The sequence below is a fragment of the Abramis brama genome (genome assembly GCF_963993115.1).
Source record: "Abramis brama genome assembly, chromosome: 25".
Classification (NCBI taxonomy): Eukaryota; Metazoa; Chordata; class Actinopteri; order Cypriniformes; family Leuciscidae; genus Abramis; species Abramis brama.
Genome location: NC_139987.1, coordinates 7,611,466 through 7,632,289, shown reverse-complemented (window position 1 = coordinate 7,632,289; position 20,824 = coordinate 7,611,466). Strand labels below are relative to the sequence as shown.

The following is a 20,824-nucleotide window of genomic DNA, read 5'->3' as shown; positions in this document are numbered from 1 at the left end:
CTTTCTTCTGCTGAACACAAAATAAGATATTTTGAAGAATGTTTGTAACCCAACAGTTGATGGACCCCATTGACCATTCCATAGTATGGGGGGAAAATACTATGGAAGTCAATAGGGCCCAACAACTGTTGGGTTACAAATATTCTTCAAAACATCTTTTTCAAATTCACACAGGTTTGGTACAACCTGAGGGTGAGTAAATTACAGAATTGTCATTTTTGGGCAAACTATCCCTTTAAGAAAAAAAAAAATGTAGATATGTTGTGGTATTATTAGATCATTTTTTTTATATAACTAGAATATTAGATTAGATTAATTTAGTATAACTTTATTTAAATAGGCGTATTGAGCAGGATGTGTGGATCACTGCAGCCATCTACTGGTCATTTCGCTCAATTAGGTCTAATTAAAATACCATAACATTTAAGTGAATGTGAATACAAATTAAGTGTTAATTAACAGTGTTAGTGTTAAGTTAACATGTCTCATTTAAGTAGCCTATGCTATTATGTAATTAATTATAAATTATGTTAGTATTATAGTAAGTTATCGTAGTAAATCTAATAAGGTATTGATATATAAATAAGGAATTTGCAGGTCCACCATACATACATCATTCCTTCAACAAACATTATCTGCACTTACAAATATACAAGAAACTTGTTATATCATCGCAAGTCAACATCTGAAGTATTTAACACATCCATCCATAAACTACTAGAGGTTTAAAGCAAATGCTGTATTCAGTTCAAAAGTCACCGAAGGAGATACTGCAGCTCCAGACTTCGGCCACTAGGTGGTGGAAAAGTCCAAGAAAAGTCCGTTTGCTGCTCCACCGCAACTTTCGCTCTGCGGACAGACGTGAAAGTTGCGCGTTTAGGACCCTGAGGCGAGTGTTTTATACTCTCCATGTGCACCAGACCATCTCTGCTGTGTGAAATCAGTCACTGAGTTATTACAGCCTGATACGGAACTTCAGAGTCACTTTCTGTCTGAGCAAACAGCAGCCGACGTGATGAGAGAACTACATTTCAAGGATAATTTTTGGGTAAGTTAAGGGTTTTGTATTTTTTGGGGGGGATATGAAGTCGATGTTTAGTGAAACATAGTGAAGATACTGTTTATTTACACAATACTAAATGATAATCAATTTATCTGATGTGGTTTACGTTATTTAGCAAACGCTTTATTTTAAGATCATCTGTCACATATCGAAACAACGTCAATTCCCTTAAGGGAAGTATGGTCAGCACATCCTGAGAAACCAAGTAGTCCATAACAACCCAAATAGAAATCATCTTTTAAAAGAATACATTGAAAATAAAAATATGCCTGCATGTTCTTTAACTATTGCCCATGATTCCAGCTTGGGATCTTTGAGACCTTATTTGGCAAAGCAGGCACTAAAGTGCAATTTAGTTCTGTTTTCTTAGCTTTTATTTTGGGAGATATTTCATGTTGACTGTGGCTTTGGGTATGATGCTATGTCTGCCCTTCAGACTTATAAATTACATAGACTGATGGGCTCTCATGGTTAATGATAGTCAACAGTCCAAACCACCATGTTTCTGAAGACTAGAGTGAGGAATTAGTGATCTACTATGTGGCTCTGTGTGGATTCCTGGGTCGCTCGTTCAAAAAGTTTGTGACTTTTGTGGAGTTACTTGAATGTGTTTTGTGTATTTTTTGTTTATTCTTCAATTGTGTGTGCAGAACACTGACATCACCAGCACAGCTGGATATGACAGCATCATCCAGCACTTGAATGACGGCAAAAGGACGTGCAAAGAAATCGAGGACTTCATGAAAGCCAGGTGAGAAGTCACAGTCAACACTTTTAGTCTGACACTTTCACCTGAAGCTCTTGAAGGTCTCACACGTATAAATTTACCTTCTTAGTGCATTCACACGAATATTACGGAATTTCACTGCCTCATGACGAGCATTGTTGCAAGATTTCCTGTTGTTCATGTGAAAATGATTTACAGTTAAAAAAAGTTTCCATGCTCTGCTAAAGGGATAGTTCACCCAAAAATTTAAATTCTGTCATCATTTACTTGCCCTCAAGTTGTTCCAAACCTGTATGCGTTTTTCTTCTGCTGAACACAAAGGAAGATATTTCGAAGAATGTCTGTAACCAAACAGTTTCCCATTGACTTCCATATTATTTTTTTCTCATACAATTGAAGTCAGTGGCTACTGTCAACTGTCTGGTTACCAACATTTTTCTAAATATCTTCTTTTGTGTTCAGCAGCAACTCATACAGGTTTGGAACAACATGAGGGTGAGTAAATTATGACAAAACTTTCACATTTGGGTGAACTAACCCCTCAGAGTTACAGCAATAAATACTGGGTTTAAAGTCAACATGAAATCAAAATGAACCAAAATAGTTTTTAAAATGTTGATTTTTAAATGATGTCCCTAAAACAAACGTGAATGCATTTGTAAAGAAATGCAGTTTATTTGTAATCCAATTTCAGTCTTATTTGCCTAGTCAGTCTTGATAGTGCTACAGAATTATGTAAATATAAAAAAAAAAAAAAAAAACTATGAATGATTTACTTTAGTTTTCTGCATGTTAAACAAGGATGGAGAATACATCAAAGCGGTGTGGAAATGTTTCCTCAGTTTAGAAATTATGAAACATAATCCTTTCTTATTGCTATAACATGCTCAATATTCATGTTTCATACATTAGTAGAACATTTGATTATATTAACAAATAGATTTTAGGCAAACAAACAGACTGATTAAAACTCATTAGTAATATTAGTATTTCTTCTTGGCTTACATACAAAACATTTATCTAAAATATAAAAACATACTTTTCAGAGCTGCAATAGAAGAGAAATACGCCAAGGATCTGCTTGGTTTGTCTAAGAAAGTGTGTGGACACAGCGAAATGAAGTAAGTACTAATGTCTAGTAATTACAGGTAATATTTTGGTTATGTTTTTACAAATTGCAATTGCTTGAAAGGATTGTAAAGGTAAACCGGTAACTCTTAAGTATTAAATAGAGCATTTGTGCTACGGACATTAAATCATGAGGTTTCTTGTTGAGAAGTGTGCTATTAATGTTATAATCAGAATATAAAATGAGGAACCTGAGCCATTTTAGAGACAGTAAACAGTAATCGAGCAACCACATTAAAGCACCATAGGAAGGTTCTAGCATGGTGTGCATGCACCACTTTTTTTAGGTTGTTGTCTTGTTTTAGTGGTTAAATTCTTTGATTTGTTTAGCCAGACATTTCTTAAATGTACTTCATGAGACAGTGATTTGAAATATTATTGTGTTGTTCTGGTTAGATACAACTGATGCCCTTTAAAAAGATAACATTTGAACTGTGCCATGTTGATGTACTAGTCATTTGAACGTGTTGGTCACATGTTTGTAGTTGGTTTGTGGTTTGTGTCTTTCCTCTTACTATGGGGTGATAAAAAAAAGTGCAACTGTTCTTAACAAGTGACTGATGTCAGCAATTTTACAATAGTTTTATTGCACAAAATGGACGTCGGTTACTCATCAATGTTTTGTCTGTTTTTAGCACCCTGAAACGATCACTTGACGTTTTCAAATTACGTAAGTAAATACTGTCTGAAAATGTAATGATTGCAGTTTATTGTTACCCTCCCTTATGTTTAAATTGAATGTTTAGAAACGGAAAATATGAGTTTGTCTCATCTGCATTTGGCCCAAACCATGAGGGAGGAAGCAAAAAAATTAGAAGACTTCAGAGAGAAACAGAAAGAGGCCCGGAAGAGGGTAAGATGCACAAGCAGCATTTCATACTTTGTAATTTACTTATTAAAAGCGAAGTGTGCCATATCTGCATTACCAGTGTCACTAAATGGAAAGACTTTTCATACCTGGAGAAAGTTATTCGTTAGCGTATCCATTCATCTCGATGGTTGTTGCTCAGTTGACACATGACCTCTTGGAAATATGGGTGTCCAGTCCTTGGCACTGTTTTTTTTTTTTTACCCAGGTGTAAAAGCGCCAGTTTGCTCTGGTGTTGCAAGGAAATTACAATACTGATGACACAACACAAACACGCAATTCTTCATGAATACTTCACTATTTCAACTATCCTGAGCTGTGAAAACAAAAGCTGCATGCAGGGAAGAATATATAAAGCCTCCAACAAACAGTGCTACTATACTACAATGAAATATTAGCAATAGTGCGCTGAGAGTGATGAGGGATTTTTGTAGGCTAAACCGGCAGTTAGCATCACCCTAGTTCCCTCGACAAAAACCCAATAAGGCTTTTTCATTGGCTTTTGGAATATTGCATTAAAATAAGCTGTCTAACCAACAAAAGCTTATGATTCTTACACGTTTTATTAATTCCAAGAAAATTGCCATATAATTGCTAGAGTGCCTTCTTTGTGAATGCAAACACGTCTCAGGATTGATCCTGGGATGGGGACCTATTGCTGGGATCAGTCCTGGAACGCGTAAGGATCAATGCTGTAAGGGGTGTGTTGCATGCACAGATTCCAGAAAATCACTGACAGTGTGAATGAACCGAAATCAAACGATCCTGGGACAGATCCTAGGACACGTTATCAGTGTATTTTCTGGAATCTCTGTGTGAAAGGGGCTGTAGTTTTCAAAAGCGAGATTATAAACGCAACGAGGCTGTGAAAGCGGACTAGTGAGTAGATAACTGTACCTGTTCGGCCTGATGACGTTTAATGTCCCCAGAACCTCTGTAGTCCCATTTAGTCACTTGTCAGCAACCGCCTTTTTCAAGACAAGTAAAAGCTTTAAAAAGATCACAAGAGGGTATTACTGGTGTATTTTATGTCATAGAATAAAACATGAAAATATATTGAGCTTGTGTTCACCACAGACCTTATTTCAGGCAGTTAACCAAAAACCCATTGTAATTACTAATAATTAATAATTTTAATTAATTAATTCATAATTATACGTAATTGATAACGTAATACTATTATTAGTAACATATTATTATACATATTATACATATTTCTATGGCATCACTGTCGAAAAATAATTAAAGTTGTGTTTGATTATGATTTCACTTTTTTCACTTTTTTAACTTTAGTTAGAGTGTAATGTTGCTGTTTGAGCATAAACAACATCTGCAAAGTTACGACACTCAAAGTTTAAAGCAAAGGAAGATATTTTATTTTACAGAAATCGCTTTTTAAGGACTACAACAAACCAATGAGCTTCTTCACTAACCCTAAAATTCTAGAAATTCTAGAAGATCTCCACATCAGCTACATAAATTCATCAACTAACCATTCAGAAATGTCCTGTTGTTGCATTCTATATGTTGTCATTTCTTCATGAGTCTCTCCATCTTTGTCCAACTCCAGTTTGAACATGAAAGGCTAAACGTTTTTTTACATTTTCAGTGCATGTTTGTGTGAGGTAATTGAAGCTGCTAACACACAAGCTCTGGAAGCTCCGCCCTCTGTACCGGGAGCAGCAGCTCATTTGCATTTAAAGGGACACACACGAAAACGGCACGTTTTTTGCTCACCCTAAAAAAGTGACAATTTTAACATGCTATAAAAAAAAAATTGTGGGATATTTTGAGCGAAAACTTCACATACACACTCTGGGGACTTCAGAGACTTATTTTACATCTTGTGAAAAGGGCATTATAGGACCACTTTAACTGGTGAAGTGGATTTACTTATTGTAGAGTTAACAAAAGTTATCATGAATATTGTAATGTTTGAAGCAGATGCAATAACAAAATGTCAGTAGACTGGGAAGATTTTAAAAGAGCGGTTTCTTCATAAATCTTCATGCTGTGAAAAAAATCCCCTCAGCCATTGGTCAAACAATTAGATAGCCCAGCCTCCAACCCACAGGATTGGCTGAGCCTGTGTTGCTATGCTGTCTGGTCGGAATGCACTAAACAAACAGCACAGTGTTTTGATAGAGTTAGAAAATGTTTACACTTTCCAGGTGAATGAACCTACAAATTACTTGCTTATTGTATAGGAGAAAGTATTTTAACAAGGGAAAAAATGACACTTCATTTTCTACAGTACATAATGATACTCATGTTAAATTGAAGAAATGAAATTAAAAAGATTTTTTGAATTTTTTTTCAGGTAGAACAGCAGATGGACGCTCTTCATAAGCAGAAGGCTGCTCAGTATAAGAAAACAGCTGAGGTAAGCATACATCAGAGAGCAAAGCGTACTCAGGAACTATGTACTGTCTGTATACTGCCGTCCATCTGGGCTTTGCTATAATAGGTGGTTCAGCCCCACTTTTATATGGTACCTTATGCCCTTTATGGGAAGTGTATTTTCTGAAGCAGTGGCAGGAGGGAAGTGAATAAGGGCACCTGATTTTAGCCATACAAAATGGGAAGTGATCAGTGCTGAATGGCATTGTTCATTAACATGACCGCTTCTTATTCAAACTTAAAGTTTTGAACTTGATATATTCAGGCTGGTTTCCTTTTTTTTTATTAGCATCAAGGCTTCCCATAAAGCATCTGTATTTCTTAGCTTAGCTTTCTGAAATGTCAATGGGTATTTTTAAGGCAAAGAAGACCTATGATCAAAAGTGTCGAGATAAAGAGGAAGCAGAGCAGAACATGAACAGAAACGCCACCACTAGCAGTTCCAAGCAGCAAGAAAAGGTATGCAAGTAGAAGAGTGAGAGTGCATCTGTTTTTTCCTATCCTGTATGACCACTGCATCTTGCTTTCAATTACATTTTCTTTGCTGTCGTGCATATTAGAAGCCTCTTTTCTTTTCCTGGCTTCATGCATTTTGCTTTTACTTGCACTTTTTACAGTGTTAGCAAGGCATCACTTTATTGATATTCCTCTGGTTAAAGATTGATCCAAACCCTTAACTGTTAACTATTAAACTTCTATGAGTAATCTCAAGTGGATTTACAAACCGATTTACAAACAAGAAAGAAGCTTTTTTTTCCTTGGTCGAACATTATTAAAGTTAGAGCTTATTTAGAGATATCAGCCGAATGGCTTAGTGCAGGCGCTAATGATCCAAGGTTGTATCTCGTAAATTACTTACAAACTTTCCAATGCCTCGTTTTATGAGTACAGAACCTATTTGTACTACTGTAGAAGTTTGGTACCATTCTGGGCATTATTAGTGGGGTCATTTACGAGATACAACCTTGGATCCATTAGCGCCTGCACAAAGCCATTGTTTGGCTCGAGGTCATGGTGCAAAGGACCCTGGGTTGAAATTACTCCGAACCATCCCTTTAACAGAAGCAAATACCATCGATTAACAACCTTGTAGCTCACAGCAATTTTGTCTTTAAAGGTTTATAAGTTATCGTTAAAAATCAATTTCTCAATGGGGAGAATGAATGGCATTTTACTTCCGGAACCAGACTGTTGCACTCTTACACTGTTACACCAAGACTTTTTGTAGAGCTACTTTCTTATGCATCTTATTTATAAAAAGCCCAAGCGTAATTTCTGTTTTTAATGAATTAAGCCTGCTTGTCATTTCAGAAGACATTTCAGTGTGGGAATTACTTGAGTTTGTGCTTTGTGTTACTTGAGCGTTTCTAATAGAGAAGCTGTATGTTTAAAAAAGGAAAAAGAAAACAGCCACCTTACTACTTGTCATTTAGCAGAGAAACTGAAATATGGAGGACAGCACTGACAAGATCTGTGTGTGCGAGTGTGTGGGGGCAAAAGAGAGAACAGGAAAAAGAAATAGAAATAGAAAGTACTTTCTGTAGATAAAAGAGGACTTGTTTAGTTTAGTACATTTAGTACAGTGACTGTACCTGACTGGAACTTCCTCTGGATTAAAGGATTTTAACACATTCCAGCCAATTTGAGATGATTAGAGCGACCTGGTACAATACAAACGTAGCTGACACTAGTTATGTTTCCATCCAAAGGTGTGAAGTTAACTTGGAATATGGGAATTGGAATATTGAAACATTTGCCAATAAAAATAAATAAAGCAGCGTTTCCATCCAATGTATTCAAGAAAACAAACTCGACACTTCCTGGGAAATTGGCTCAAAATATCAACTAAAAATGGAAGTTGTTGCAATCACTGTGACTCTTTTATCCTACATCATAAATGACTTGCGTCTCAAAGCGCACAGACAAAACTGCTGTCATCTTATCTTGCGTTCGTTGTGACAGTTCTCATTCGTTTTCCTTCTTGCATCTGTTTTATCATTTTAAATCTGCTTTCACACTTCACAGATGCATTGCATTAAGCTAAGATACTTGTGCGGTCAACAGAAAACAAGCATAATGCATACACAAAACTGTAACACTATTCTTGTGCTGCCCTGCAAGCACTCATAAGTCCTTCTGAAAATTAAAATCTAATTCTGTTTGGTGTGTAAGATGACGTTATTAGCATATTATGCCTGGAACACGTTTTTTTCTAAATGGAGAGAAAAGCAAACATAAATTCAGGCCTAAATTCAGCATATCTCCAGAGAAGGCAAATGAGTAAGGACAGCAATGCAAAACAAACCAGCAAGGCCACGCATGGGAACAGATGACTGCCAGAGCATGTACAGTACTGTGAATCATTGTAAAACATGGCTGTAATGTCAGAAGTATTTGTGATACCCTGAGGACAAGACTCTTGAAAGGCTATAAAACATGTGTAGCGAGTCAACTTTATGTCTTCATCCGTTCAGAGAGTAAAAATAGATGCGATAGGAAACTACTGTTTTTAGAGCACAGCTAAAAAAAAGAGAAGTGCCGTTTAGCTGTCTTAAATATGTGCTGGTAAGATGTGAATGACCGTACAAAGACATTCTGTTGTATAAATGATGTCACTCTCTCATACTCTCTCAAGCTGTATGCCAAAACACAGCAAGCCAAGCAGACAGCAGAGGAAGCCGGTAAGAAGATGCACTAATACTTTCTAATAATAATATTCTTTAAATAGGGCTGGGCAATATATTCAGTTTTTAATGATCCTTTTGGCAATATAAAAACTAAGCAATATTGAATGTTGTAAATTTTGTTTATATGCTCTTTTTTTATCTGGCTATTAAGCTTCTTTAAAGACCCCCTGTGGTTAAAATCAAGCTTTTATGTTGTTTGAATGTCTATGTGGTGTTTTTAATATGCTTTAAGACTAACCATGTGCAAATTCGTAAGTCAACACCATTGCTGAGTATTTTCTCCTTAAAACTGCAGTGAACCAAAGACAGTCTCAAAAACGCGGTTTGAAATCGCTGGTGTTTCTGACGTCACAAACTACCTTGTAACCAATCACGTCAATGTGCCGGCGGGCTTTAGTATATCATTAACTATTCTCTGAAGCAGTGGAGTCTCGAGAGAAGCCAGGTTATCCTGGTATATTTTTCTGTTGATATAAAAAATCAGGTACTTTTAGTAATATAGCGGGTAAATTATGTATGTGATGTTATGATGAACTATATGCCTTTCTCCACTGATGATCCTAGTTGTTCAAAGCTTTTCTAAGGATACTGATTTTTAGAAAAGCAGACTGAGATGGCGAACTTGAACATAGTTTGTGTACCTGAACTTGAACATAGTTTGTGTAACATTAGCAACACATTATTAGCTGTTGATAACGTAGTCAAGCAAAAGGCTAATCAGTTAAATTACCGTTATGTGTCCGACGTTGTATAGAGCGATACCATTGTGCAGCGTTTACTACAGTAAAGTTGGCCGAGTGAATCTGTGAGCTGGTGTGAGTGAGTGGAGGTGGGGCTAATTAGCATATTCATAGATCCGCTTATACTAAATGAAACAAGGGTGTAGAGTTACATTCAAGCTATTTAAAGGCATGAAGTGACTTTTAAATATGTCATTTTGGTGGTCATAGATGAGTTTTAAGGGATACAATTATTCTTTAGTGTCTTTAGACCAACCTTCCTGTCTCTCTCTTGAAACCAACATGGAAGTGACTTAAACTGCATTTCATCGACTGGCTGCTAGAGACAGGCTGCAAAAGAGAGTCAATCCCATAGACCTCCCATATTAAAATCCCGTTTATCCGGGAGTGACGCGCTGCCAAGATGGCGACGGCTGGCCCCGCCCACTTTGGGCTTCAAAAATGCTCTTCAGAAACCTACGGGTGAAGTCACGGACACTACGTCGATATTTTTTACAGTCTATGCTTTAGACTAATTCTGCAGCTTGTATATATGAGAGCATTAAGACAAGTAAATAATATACCGATATATTGGCCAGACTGATAAATTGGCTGATTATTCAATAATATTGGTCATTTTGAGCACTGCTACTTAATATACAGCGTGAAATGTACAGCATGAATGAGTGTAGTCTGATTCCCAATAAGTCTTATGAGTCGGTTCTTTTTAGAGAATCACACACATACATTTTAATCTTTAAAACCTACTTTATGTTGTTCTTAAGGTTCTTTATTTAGTTGTATTGCCCAGCCCTACACACAACACAACTGTTCTATTTCATTTCTAATTACGCCCTTTGTCTGACTGCGTATTAGACAGGATATACAGTCAGAATGTGTCGGCGCTAGGGAAGATGAGAGAGGAGTGGCTGAACGAGCATGTCAAAGCATGTGAGGTGAGCGCTACGCCCCGGCCTGCATCACACACCCCGACACTGATGACTGCTTTTCGCATCTGATCGATGACAAAACAAACCTGATCATGTCAGGTCATGCGAAGCCTGATCTTGAAAATGGGTTGTAAATGGTATTTCATGTTTCACAGCAAAACCATTAAATGTCAAACGAAAATTCAAAACTATTGAACGACATAAAGTGTCTGAATTCAAACATGCTTTAACAAGTAATTAGGTGGTTAGTGACTTACTGGCTGGTGTTCTAGTGTGAATAAGGAAAGACATTTTTATGGGGTTGTTTTATAATGTTATGATCTTTCTACTTTGACATCTCGTGTGCATGTTGCTGCAGTTTTTTGAGAAACAGGAAGTGGAAAGGATCAACATGCTGAGGAACGTAGTGTGGACCCATCTCAACCATCTCTCCCAGCAGTGTGTCACCAGTGACGAGGTAACCTGAGCTGTGCACCATCAGGTAAGACCCGCATATGGAACTTGCCTTACCATATCCACTTCTGTTTTATGCAGATCTATGAGGAAGTGAGGAAGTCACTGGAGCAATGTAACGTTCAAGAAGACATTGAGCATTTTGTTAACCTCAGAAGAACCGGAGACAAACCGCCAGGTAATCTCAGCGAGTTTTTTGTCACAATCCACAGAAAAAAAAATATTTCCCATTTGGCTCAAGTGAATTTACCACATTGACCAACAGAAAGCTGCTTGGTTTGAAAGTGACTTTCTTGTGAACTGAACTTCATACATTAAAACTAGGGCTTGATATCAACTTTTTTTAACTGTGGCTAGTGGTTTTCCAAAGTTACTAGACACTCAGCGTTTTCACTGGCCACAATTTTGACATCGATACCATAGGGGGAAAACTGCCACATATATATTTTTAATATTATCTTATAATTTGGCAGCAGGAATATTAGGCTGCTGTCACTTTCAGACCTGACCCACGGATCCATTATACGTCTGTTACACATGCGTTTTCTTTCTCAACTGTTTACATTCACTGAAAACAAAACTTACTGTGTTTACATGAAAACTCGTCAAGACTGGCATTTTGACATTATTTTGTGTGTATTTGACTGTTTAAACACAATTTGCAGTGAAAAAGAGCTCAATTTAGTACTAAGAGGCAGCTTTATGTGCGCTCACTTTGGGTATGAGCACAAATGTGCCGAAATTCAAACCCTGAAACACCAACAATAATTATCCACTCATATAATTATGAGTGAGGGGAGGCAGGTTTGTGTGTCAACTCGCTGTCAGAGAGATGAGAGAGCAAGAAAGTGCAGCTGGTATCGTATATCTATTCTGCAGAAAAAGAAGCATTTGAAGCATTTGGATTATTTCAGTATCAATATGTATCGAAAAATCTATATTTTTGATAACACTACATTGCACTTTATTATTTCAGATGTCTTTTTAAAAGACTACAATTGAAAAGTGTATATATTATATATAAAATTCAACCCGCCAAGGTGTCTAGTAGGAGTGACTGCTGAAATCCAGCCGCATTTGGCAGGTTTTAATGTCAAGCCCTGATTACAACACTATTGAAAGGACAATGGATCTTTATTGCGCAAAATTGAGCAGACATTTCACCAATGTATTTTTACTTTGTATTTTGCTATGTAAACTTTTAGCTCTAATTTAAATGGAAAATAAATTGTTCATTTACTTATGCTTAACGATTTTTCTGTTCTTGTCCTTATATAACAAAAAGCATCATAAAAGCATAAATAAAATTCATTTATATGACTTTGAGCATAAAAGTTTCTGATATTACATATTCCAATTTGATGCACTGTGTTTGATTACAAGACAAAACCTGGTTTGAATATGCTCATGTGCAAATAAGATTTGAGGTGGTGGGGATTAAAATTTCCTCACATCAAGCTATCATTTATCTTCTGAAAAGTTTTAGTGTGCTTTTTTGTCTTTATCAGAGCTTGATGGTCCGCAATAAAGTAAAGAGCAGCGTTCCACTCAAATATGAGCTTGATGACATTTTACGTTTGGTTAAACTATCCCTGTAATGTTTGTTAAACTGATATTTCCTCAGCACCTGTTCCATATGAGAACTTCTACAATAATCAGAGATCGTCTGGAGTTCGCTCACTTCCAACAGCTGGCAGGTGACCCCTCACTCCCTACAGATGGATCTTGCAAACTGACATTCAACGATTAGTTAGTCACTTTATTTCTTACGTAAATTCCTGCTTTTATATTATCTTATGTCTTGCTGTGTTATATTTCAGGAGAGCAGCAGCTCCTCCACCGCCAACTGCAGGAAGTATGAAAATATAATATGTATATAGCGATGTGTTTATACATTCTCTTCTGTATGTTTGTACAATTCCCAATTCTTGTTGTATCTTCCATCCTTCAGATGATCCTTTATACTCGACTGTAGCGGAACCAGGGTACAGCCTAATACGATACTAATAAGAGCGTAATTCGGTAAGAATTCTTGAAGGAATGTAACCTTGACGTACAGTTTACAAACAGTAATATTAATGCTAGAGCAAGTATTATACAGTTACTAATGTTGTTTATGAATCCCTTGAATGTTTCCTTGAGGAAATGGTGTTTCAGTTATTGTTATGTTCTTTTCCAGTCTTCGCAAACCCTTCTGCTGCTCAATAGGAATACAGTGAAGGCATTTGCGACTTTTTCCATCAAGGGCTGAAAAGCACATGGGTTATCTTCTAATGCTGTTGCCGGCATCCTCACACTGTGTGGTGAGAATATATATTGTGTCCTGGCATGAAGGGGTGTTCTTATCTCTTTGTAAAAAGCATCTTAACTACCACCCTTGCAAACAGAGTGAGTTTTGACACTATAGCGTTTGCGTAGTGGTAAAAAGTCTAATCTTGAAGTTCTCACTACATTGATAGCAATTGATCATCAAAACAACATTGTATAAATCTTTGTATTTTAATCACTGTAAAAAAGGTTGACTAATTTAGATTAAGGAATTTAAAGGTGGAGTGCACAACTTTGTACCTCTAATGGTTCCAAATGGAATTGCAGTTTGTTTGAGCAGCCTGTTTAGGCTCAACCAACGGCGTGAGTTTGGGGGCGGGTCTACCAGTTTGGCTAGCCAATGGAAAACAGGAGGGGACTATGTCATTATTTTTACATTTCTGTTCGGTTCAGCTAGTGGTACACACTTCACCTGTAAAGCAGTTTTAAAAGACCACAAAAAGTATAATTTATTTCTTATGTAATATTCTAGACACTGTCAATACATAGTCCTGCACCACTGGATACGTTTCTTCAATAAATGTATATATTATTTGATCCCATTGTCCATTGATTGGTGGTATGTAAGCTTTATTCCTCTGTTGAGGAGTGTCCGTTTGAGTCATGAATAGAAAACATTTTCAAGATGGCTGCCGAGTGAACAAACTTCAGTGTGCAACCAGTCGACATCCCATAAGGCCATGGGAGCTGAGGAGCTGTCAGATTTGAAAGTTGAACAGTGAGTGCTGTACCTGTAGATACCAAGAAAGTCCTTGTGGTTAAATACTGTGTCTGTAAATGTATACATACTACACATAACCAGCATACACTCTTAAAGTCGGCATGAAACAGAAGTTGCGATAGTCTTTTCTTCCCTATTGGACGTATATCTAAGTGAAACAGCTTCTGGAACAAGAACAAATGTAGGACGGGACCTGATTTTGTCCATGAGGAATTGATTGGATGATTGTGGTTTGCTATTGGACTATCTCATGTGAGTGACAGGTTGCCCCGCCCTCACGTCAGTCAACACATCTTCAGAGAAGAGAAAAGATGAGCCGCAAGGGAGGGGAAGTTACTTTGATTAAAGATTACGAGGACACATGAATTAAAAAATGTATGAGCACAGATGAATCATTTATAATAAATACTGCAATATTCCTTAAAAATAAGAACTCTCAATTTTGATTTCATGGTCACTTCAAAATTAAAGGATGCAAAAGTGCATAGCGATGCAATGGAACCATTTTTGGTTCCCCAAAGAACCTTTCATACAGTGAACAGTTCTTAAAAGAACCTCTTTTTTTTTCTTAATCTGAAAAATATTTTAATAATCTGAAGAACTTTTTTCCACTATATACATATAGCTTTTTATGCTATGGAAAGATTCCATGGATGTTAAAGGTTTTTCATTGAACTATAGATTATACTTTATTTTTAAGAGTTAAGGCCTTTTCACACCAAGGACGATAACTATAAAGATAAAGATTTAGTAAAAATCATTCTAAATGTAACAGAATAGCAGAATCCACACTACAACTTAAATCAAACAGCACAGAGGAACAATATTGTTGGAATCCCTTTCAGAATATTTTTTTCCAGCTGATAAATCCATCCTGCTTTAAAGAGCTTGAACATTTAAAGTGATGGACAACAAAACTGCAGCGCACGCTTGAAATAAACAGAATGATTCTGGTGTGGACGCTAAATATAGTCATCGTTATAGTTATCACTCTTGATATGAACATGCCTTAAGGTTGAGAAATGGCTGAGAAGTTCTTCACAGAATTCAGTAAATACTATGAAGGTGTGGGAATTCAGAAGCATCCTTAATCAAATAAGGATTGGCTGGTCTAAACATGGAATACTCTTTTAATCTTAGGTCCTATCTAGCCTTGGAATTAAGATGCGTTTTGGTCGATCGGATCACAATTGGACGACGCTAAATACATGTGTAAACGGGGTCTAAAACGTTTTGAGCCACTTTTGACCACTTCCAGAGGTAGTCGAAAACACATTAGACAGGATTGTTTTCGTAGTGTAAACGCTCATGAGGTCAAATGCGACCGTCTTCTCTCCGCCTACTGACCTAACACGTAAACATTATGGGAAGATCCAAGTTTGGTTTGAAGACGAAAAACGTACCAAGCACGATGTTCTCTCACCATTCCTGATTTATAACACACACTCACACACTCTGCTGCTCTACGCATGTCTTTCTGTCATCTCCGGTCTCATTTATATGTAAATTGTGCAAGCTTATTTCTTCCATTAGATCGAAAAGATCTGAAAAAAAAACATACATTTACCCAGCCCTCCCCTCAAATAAATCAGGACAGAAGTGGTTGAAAGTGGACAAAAGAGACGGATTAAAACACCATACAGGACCATATACTGTATCTGTTCAATGCTCATTAGGAACCCAAAGGAACCGACAAGATCCAATTGGTGTGTGAGAGGTGAATGCCTTTCCATGTGGGAAAACCTTTGTCTTTACTGTACTGTGGTCTCTGATTGAGGTCTTGAAGCACACAAATTTCCAATCATCACTGTTCATGTTCAGATCAGATTTGATGGATGGGGTTTCCGTAACCACCCGAAGTCCCTGGAAAGCCCCAAATATGTTCTTCCTCTGTGCGGCCAGCCCTTCACAGGACATCTCAAAGCTTTGATTCTTAGTCAGCACTGAATCTTCTATTAGTTGTTGAGGAGCCCGTTCATCCAGCTGGGCCTTCAGATGCTCCAAGTCTACCTGTGCAAGTTCATTATCAAGCCTGAGCTGCTTGGATCCCGATGGACAGTTCAAGCTGCTGTCCTCACAGAGAAGTCCTTCACAGAGAAGCTCATTCCAGCTGGACCACAGCTGCCGCTTGACCCCTGATGTTGGGCTTTGTGTGTCAGAACTGCTGGAGTTAGGTAGAGCTGTGGAAGATGGATCCGATGGCTCTTCCAGTGTGAGCAGAGAGATCCAGGAGTGTTCAGAAGAATGATCCTCTGTTGAGCTCACAGGCGTACAGTGTGACACAGAGTCTCTCTGGAACGAAGTTGTCAAGATCTAGTAGACAGGAAGTGAAATTGGCAAACGGTCATTTGTGGTTAACGTGATTTCACCAAGTAGGACATGTTCCTGGATCAACATCCTTGTTGATCCTGGAACAACTTTCCAGTCCATCAGACAGATCTGAGGGATAGTTTTTTAGTTAATGTCAAGTTTAGGCTTACAACAAGGGTTAGGGGCTTCTACACCATTCTTATTCAACTATCATTTTCCTCTGATTTTAAGGATAAATTATGGGATATGGTTAGGACAATGTTTTTGGACAGGAATGTTGTTCCAGGATCAAACGTTCACAGTGCATTTTACTTTCAAATCTAATGTATTTCTGAGTGAAACAGGATCTTAAATTAGAAAAATGGTTGGACGGGACTGGATTCGATCAGGAATTGATTGGATGATGTTGGTGGTGGATGGACAGTTTTTTTCTTTGGAGTAACATGAACAGATGAAATATTCACAATAAAACCAGGGTTGTGCAGTAGAAAGGTAAATATGTTGACTTCAAAATTGTGCTTGTCATTTGCCCTTCATGGATGGAAGAGTATTTCTTATTGTGTAATCACAATCATAAGGAACTCTGATTTATACTCTTATTTATATAAAAAAAAATGCTTTACATCTAATGTAGCGTAATGCTCAGTCTGTTTAGCCAGACTTCTCAGCTGGGCATTCGTCTCCTTCAGGGCGGATATTTCCTCTTGCTTTCTCCTGAGAGTGGCATGAAGCTGTGGAGAGAGACGCACATGATTATTGCTCAGTAATACAATTAGTGAAGTATGTGAGCGCTGGTATGGAGACATCAGAGATGATGTGATTCATCTGGTCAAACATGTGCTGTCAAAACAACACGCACAGAATGAGCTCATTCAGAGTCATTCAGTTTGCATACTTGAAAAAATGAAGTATCGTCACAGACAGGAACTTTCATATAAGAAACTGAATTGGACGACATGCCACAGAATTTGAATAGATTACCAAGTTATTTGGATTAAAAATACAAGGATGGACTGACAAAGTGTGGCCTGAACGACTCTTGCTTGCAGTGATGAGATTTGATCATTTATGAGTCACTAAGCAATAAAACACAACAAATAGGGAAGTGGTCTTCAGTTATGTCACATAGGACATTTTTTCTTGTGGAAATCAGCAACTGCAGCGTGTGAATATTTTCTCATGACTCTGCTGTTCGCTGGTTCCCTAAAACGATTTGATCCCAGGGGTTACATTTGTGACTGACATTTATTGAACAGGTCAAAAAGGTGTTTTTTACATGACATAAAGCTATTTAATTCCAGTTTGCGCCTCAGAAAAATATGTCTAGTTTTTTTACATTAAGTGAGACAAAGTAAAATTGCAAAGAAATATATTCTTGGTTTATCATTTCTGTTTTCCGAACAATTGCCTGGTGGTAGTAAAAAAAAAACAAAAAAAACGGTTACTTTAGTGTTTGCAACTTTACTGTACTTTACATACTTTTACAACTGTGACAAAGAATAAACCACAAAAGCTTGTTTAGAAAAGGCATACAGTTTCAGTTTCATTTGTTTCATGTGTGCTTGCAAATACAAAACGGCCTCGGACCTGTGCATGCGTGGATACATGCACACCCATGCTACCGAACACACACACACAAACTATTTTTATCACAGAAATTCACTTTATTCTCAGATCAAGGGCATACGGTCAGTCAGATTAAAAAAGAAATACAAAACCTGTTCTAATTGAAAGAAACTTCTCCATAAAAACATAAGCCAAAAAAAATAATTGTTCTCTAAAATGCTTGATAGGGTTCTTGACAAAAAAGAATGGAAAATATGAAAAAGTGCAAAAAAAAGTGAATCTCCCTGATTTTAACACTATGAACTATTTTAACACTATATATTTATGATACAGGGATGAAAATGTAGAGACGAAAATAAGGCAAGTAATAATTAAAGAAACACAATAAAAAAAAGTTTAAAGCAGTTATATTATGAGATGCTATTGTTAAAGCTGCACTGTCTCACCCCCACCTGTCTATTGAGCTCTAGAGAGAGATCTGTGTGTTCTGACACTTCATGTGTGGCTGGTGACTGACACTCGCCTGTGGAGAAGAGAAAGACTGTATTGTGTTTTGTTTTTTTACAAAAATATAAAATTGAAAATAATACCAGCTACTATAATATTTGTAGCCTAATAATATGCCTACAACAATAATAAAAACACAATGACATATTTTCAGTTTTCAGGTGTAAATTCGTATCTGTATCTAACTTCTTAATTGTTTGTAAGTGCTTTTGTCATTTTCTCAGGTCTATAGAGTACTTCTCACCTGTGGCAAAGTCCAACAACAGATCTTCATTAGATGACTGGATGTCTGGGCTTGCTCCATTATCCTGCTGATGAAATTTCATAAAATGACTCTCAAGCAAATTCTTATGCTTTTTTAATTCGTCGTAGGCCTACTGTAATAATCCTACCATAAAATAAGACTGCTGAGTGTAGAAGCAGGTCTGCATGGTGGAGTGATGCGAGTAAGAGTGTGCGCAGACCTGGAGTGACACCACAGCGCGACCGTTGTCGTCAGGTGCGCGTGTTTGTAGCGACGCGTCGCGTGCCTCGAGTCCGCGCGCTTCTGAGCGCCCTTCATTTCAGCGGCGACCGAAGCTCCTCCGCCTCGCACGCTGCTCTTGTGTACGTTGGAATCCTTCACATCAAGATTACTACTTCATGAGTAGTCCATAGCTGTTTTTGTTTAGAAAACTACGCGTTCTCAGTACAATTTTAGAAGAGAATAAAGTTTTAGGGTGCGTATTTCTTTCTCTAAATGTTCTTATAGTCCAACATTTTACATTGCAAGTTTCCACCTGTCCTTTCCAGTCATGTGGTCTAATCTATTCTATTCTATAGATAATGTAACCACGACATGGTGATAAGAATAGTTTTATATCACCTTCTAGGTCACAATATCACCTAGAAGTTTTTCCATCTAATATTTTGTTTTATTTTAAGCTTTATTTCAATTACCAAAAATGATAGAATATTCCATTCTATTCTAGCGGAAAACACTGAGCACCGAGTAACACGTGGTTCAAGATATCTTCCCTGCTGGAAATCATGTTTATTATAAACCTAACAGATCACTCAGATCATTAGGATCACATCAGCTAGAAATACCAAGGGTTCACTCTAAGCATGGTGAGTCTGCTTTTAGCTATTATGCCGGAACCACCTTCCAGAAGAGATCAGATGTGCTCCTACAGAAGTCACATTCAAATCCAGACTCAAAACACATCTGTTTAGCATTTACTGAATGAATACTGTATGTCTGACTGATTACACTGTATCTATCACAGAAAATCTGTTCTGTGGGGTGCGGACTGGAGTCAGTCCTAGAGCCTCCGAACAAATCTTTGGTGTACGGATTGGATCGATTCCTTTCCTAGAGCTCTTCCTGTCCGATTTTAGGTGACAAATCGGATTGGAGACGTCCAATAGATTGCTTAAGTGCGCTGAAAGAACACCACGGACACTGTACAATCCACATGGGAAAATCTCACAGTAAAACAAGTAGCTGTGAAAAATATGATACACCGGTGGTTTGCCAGATGAGAAGTTTATCTATTTATTATCTGTTTGCTCTTAATTCCTTACATAACTGAATCTTTATATCTCTTTTAATTCCTGTTAATAAACTCTTTTAATTTTCCTTGTTTTTATTTTGTGATTATTTAAATTCCTTTCTGTGTAAAGTACTTTGAATTAGCATAGTGCATGAAATGTGCTATATAAATAATCTTGCCTTGCCTTGATGGGTTTGTCAGGAAGTACACTAATGTAATTATTATTCATATTTTATAGGCTTTTAAAGCAGACGGATGTTAAAGTGGAGCCTGAAAGCATGTAACTCAATTTCAACTTTAAAAGAGTCTGAATAACAGACTAATTCATATAATGAGAGCTAATGCTTTTTTGTACGGAGCCCCTAAAGGGACACGTTGAAGGAAAAGATGAGATGGAGGAAAAAAATCTTTATCAATGCTTTTGCGTTCAAAAGTTTAGCTTTCCCTCGCAAAAATGTTTGCGTTCCGCCAAGAAACTTTGCGTTCGCTTGCAAAGAGCTCAAAGGTTTTGCTAGCGAATGCAAAGTTTCTTGTGAAAAAAAAATAAAAAATGCAAAGGGAACGCAAAGTTTGGGGGAACGCAAAGTTTTTTTCTCTGAGGAACGTAACGGTTTTGCTAGCGAACGCAAAGTTTCTTGGGGGAACGTAAAGGTTCTAGGGGGAACGCAAAGGTTTTGCCAGCGAACGCAAAAGTTTCTCGGGGGAACGTAAAGGTTTTGCTAGCAAACGCAAAGTTTCTAGGGGGAACGCAAATGTTTTGCCAGCGAACGCAAAGTTTCTCAGGGGAACGCAAAAGTTTCTCGGGGGAACGTAAAGGTTTTGCTAGCGAACGCAAAGTTTCTAGGGGGAACGCAAAGGTTTT

General features: G+C 37.4%; 2 protein-coding genes across 3 annotated transcripts; one reads left to right on the top strand and one right to left on the bottom strand.

Annotated features, from left to right (window-relative positions):
• Positions 1 to 834: 834 nt before the first annotated feature.
• pstpip2 (proline-serine-threonine phosphatase interacting protein 2) lies at positions 835 to 13,860 on the top strand. Its single transcript, XM_084105126.1, has 15 exons — positions 835 to 1,048; positions 1,714 to 1,814; positions 2,837 to 2,911; positions 3,554 to 3,588; positions 3,665 to 3,771; positions 6,107 to 6,169; positions 6,547 to 6,645; positions 8,822 to 8,867; positions 10,469 to 10,548; positions 10,901 to 10,999; positions 11,077 to 11,173; positions 12,620 to 12,692; positions 12,816 to 12,850; positions 12,947 to 13,017; positions 13,175 to 13,860. Exons 1-14 carry the CDS (start codon positions 1,016 to 1,018, stop codon positions 13,000 to 13,002), a joined length of 999 nt encoding a protein of 332 aa, XP_083961252.1. The 5' UTR covers positions 835 to 1,015; the 3' UTR covers positions 13,003 to 13,017; positions 13,175 to 13,860.
• Positions 13,861 to 14,658: 798 nt separating this feature from the next.
• mcidas (multiciliate differentiation and DNA synthesis associated cell cycle protein) lies at positions 14,659 to 19,010 on the bottom strand. Of its 2 annotated transcripts, none has more exons than XM_084105127.1 (5): positions 18,820 to 19,010; positions 18,672 to 18,738; positions 18,373 to 18,443; positions 16,978 to 17,085; positions 14,659 to 16,357 (listed from the first exon to the last, which is right to left on the bottom strand). In XM_084105127.1, exons 1-5 carry the CDS (start codon positions 18,856 to 18,858, stop codon positions 15,707 to 15,709), a joined length of 936 nt encoding a protein of 311 aa, XP_083961253.1. In that variant the 5' UTR covers positions 18,859 to 19,010; the 3' UTR covers positions 14,659 to 15,706. The 2 variants fall into 2 exon arrangements, with proteins under 2 accessions (XP_083961253.1, XP_083961254.1); XM_084105128.1 differs by having other exon boundaries at positions 18,672 to 18,735.
• Positions 19,011 to 20,824: the final 1,814 nt, after the last annotated feature.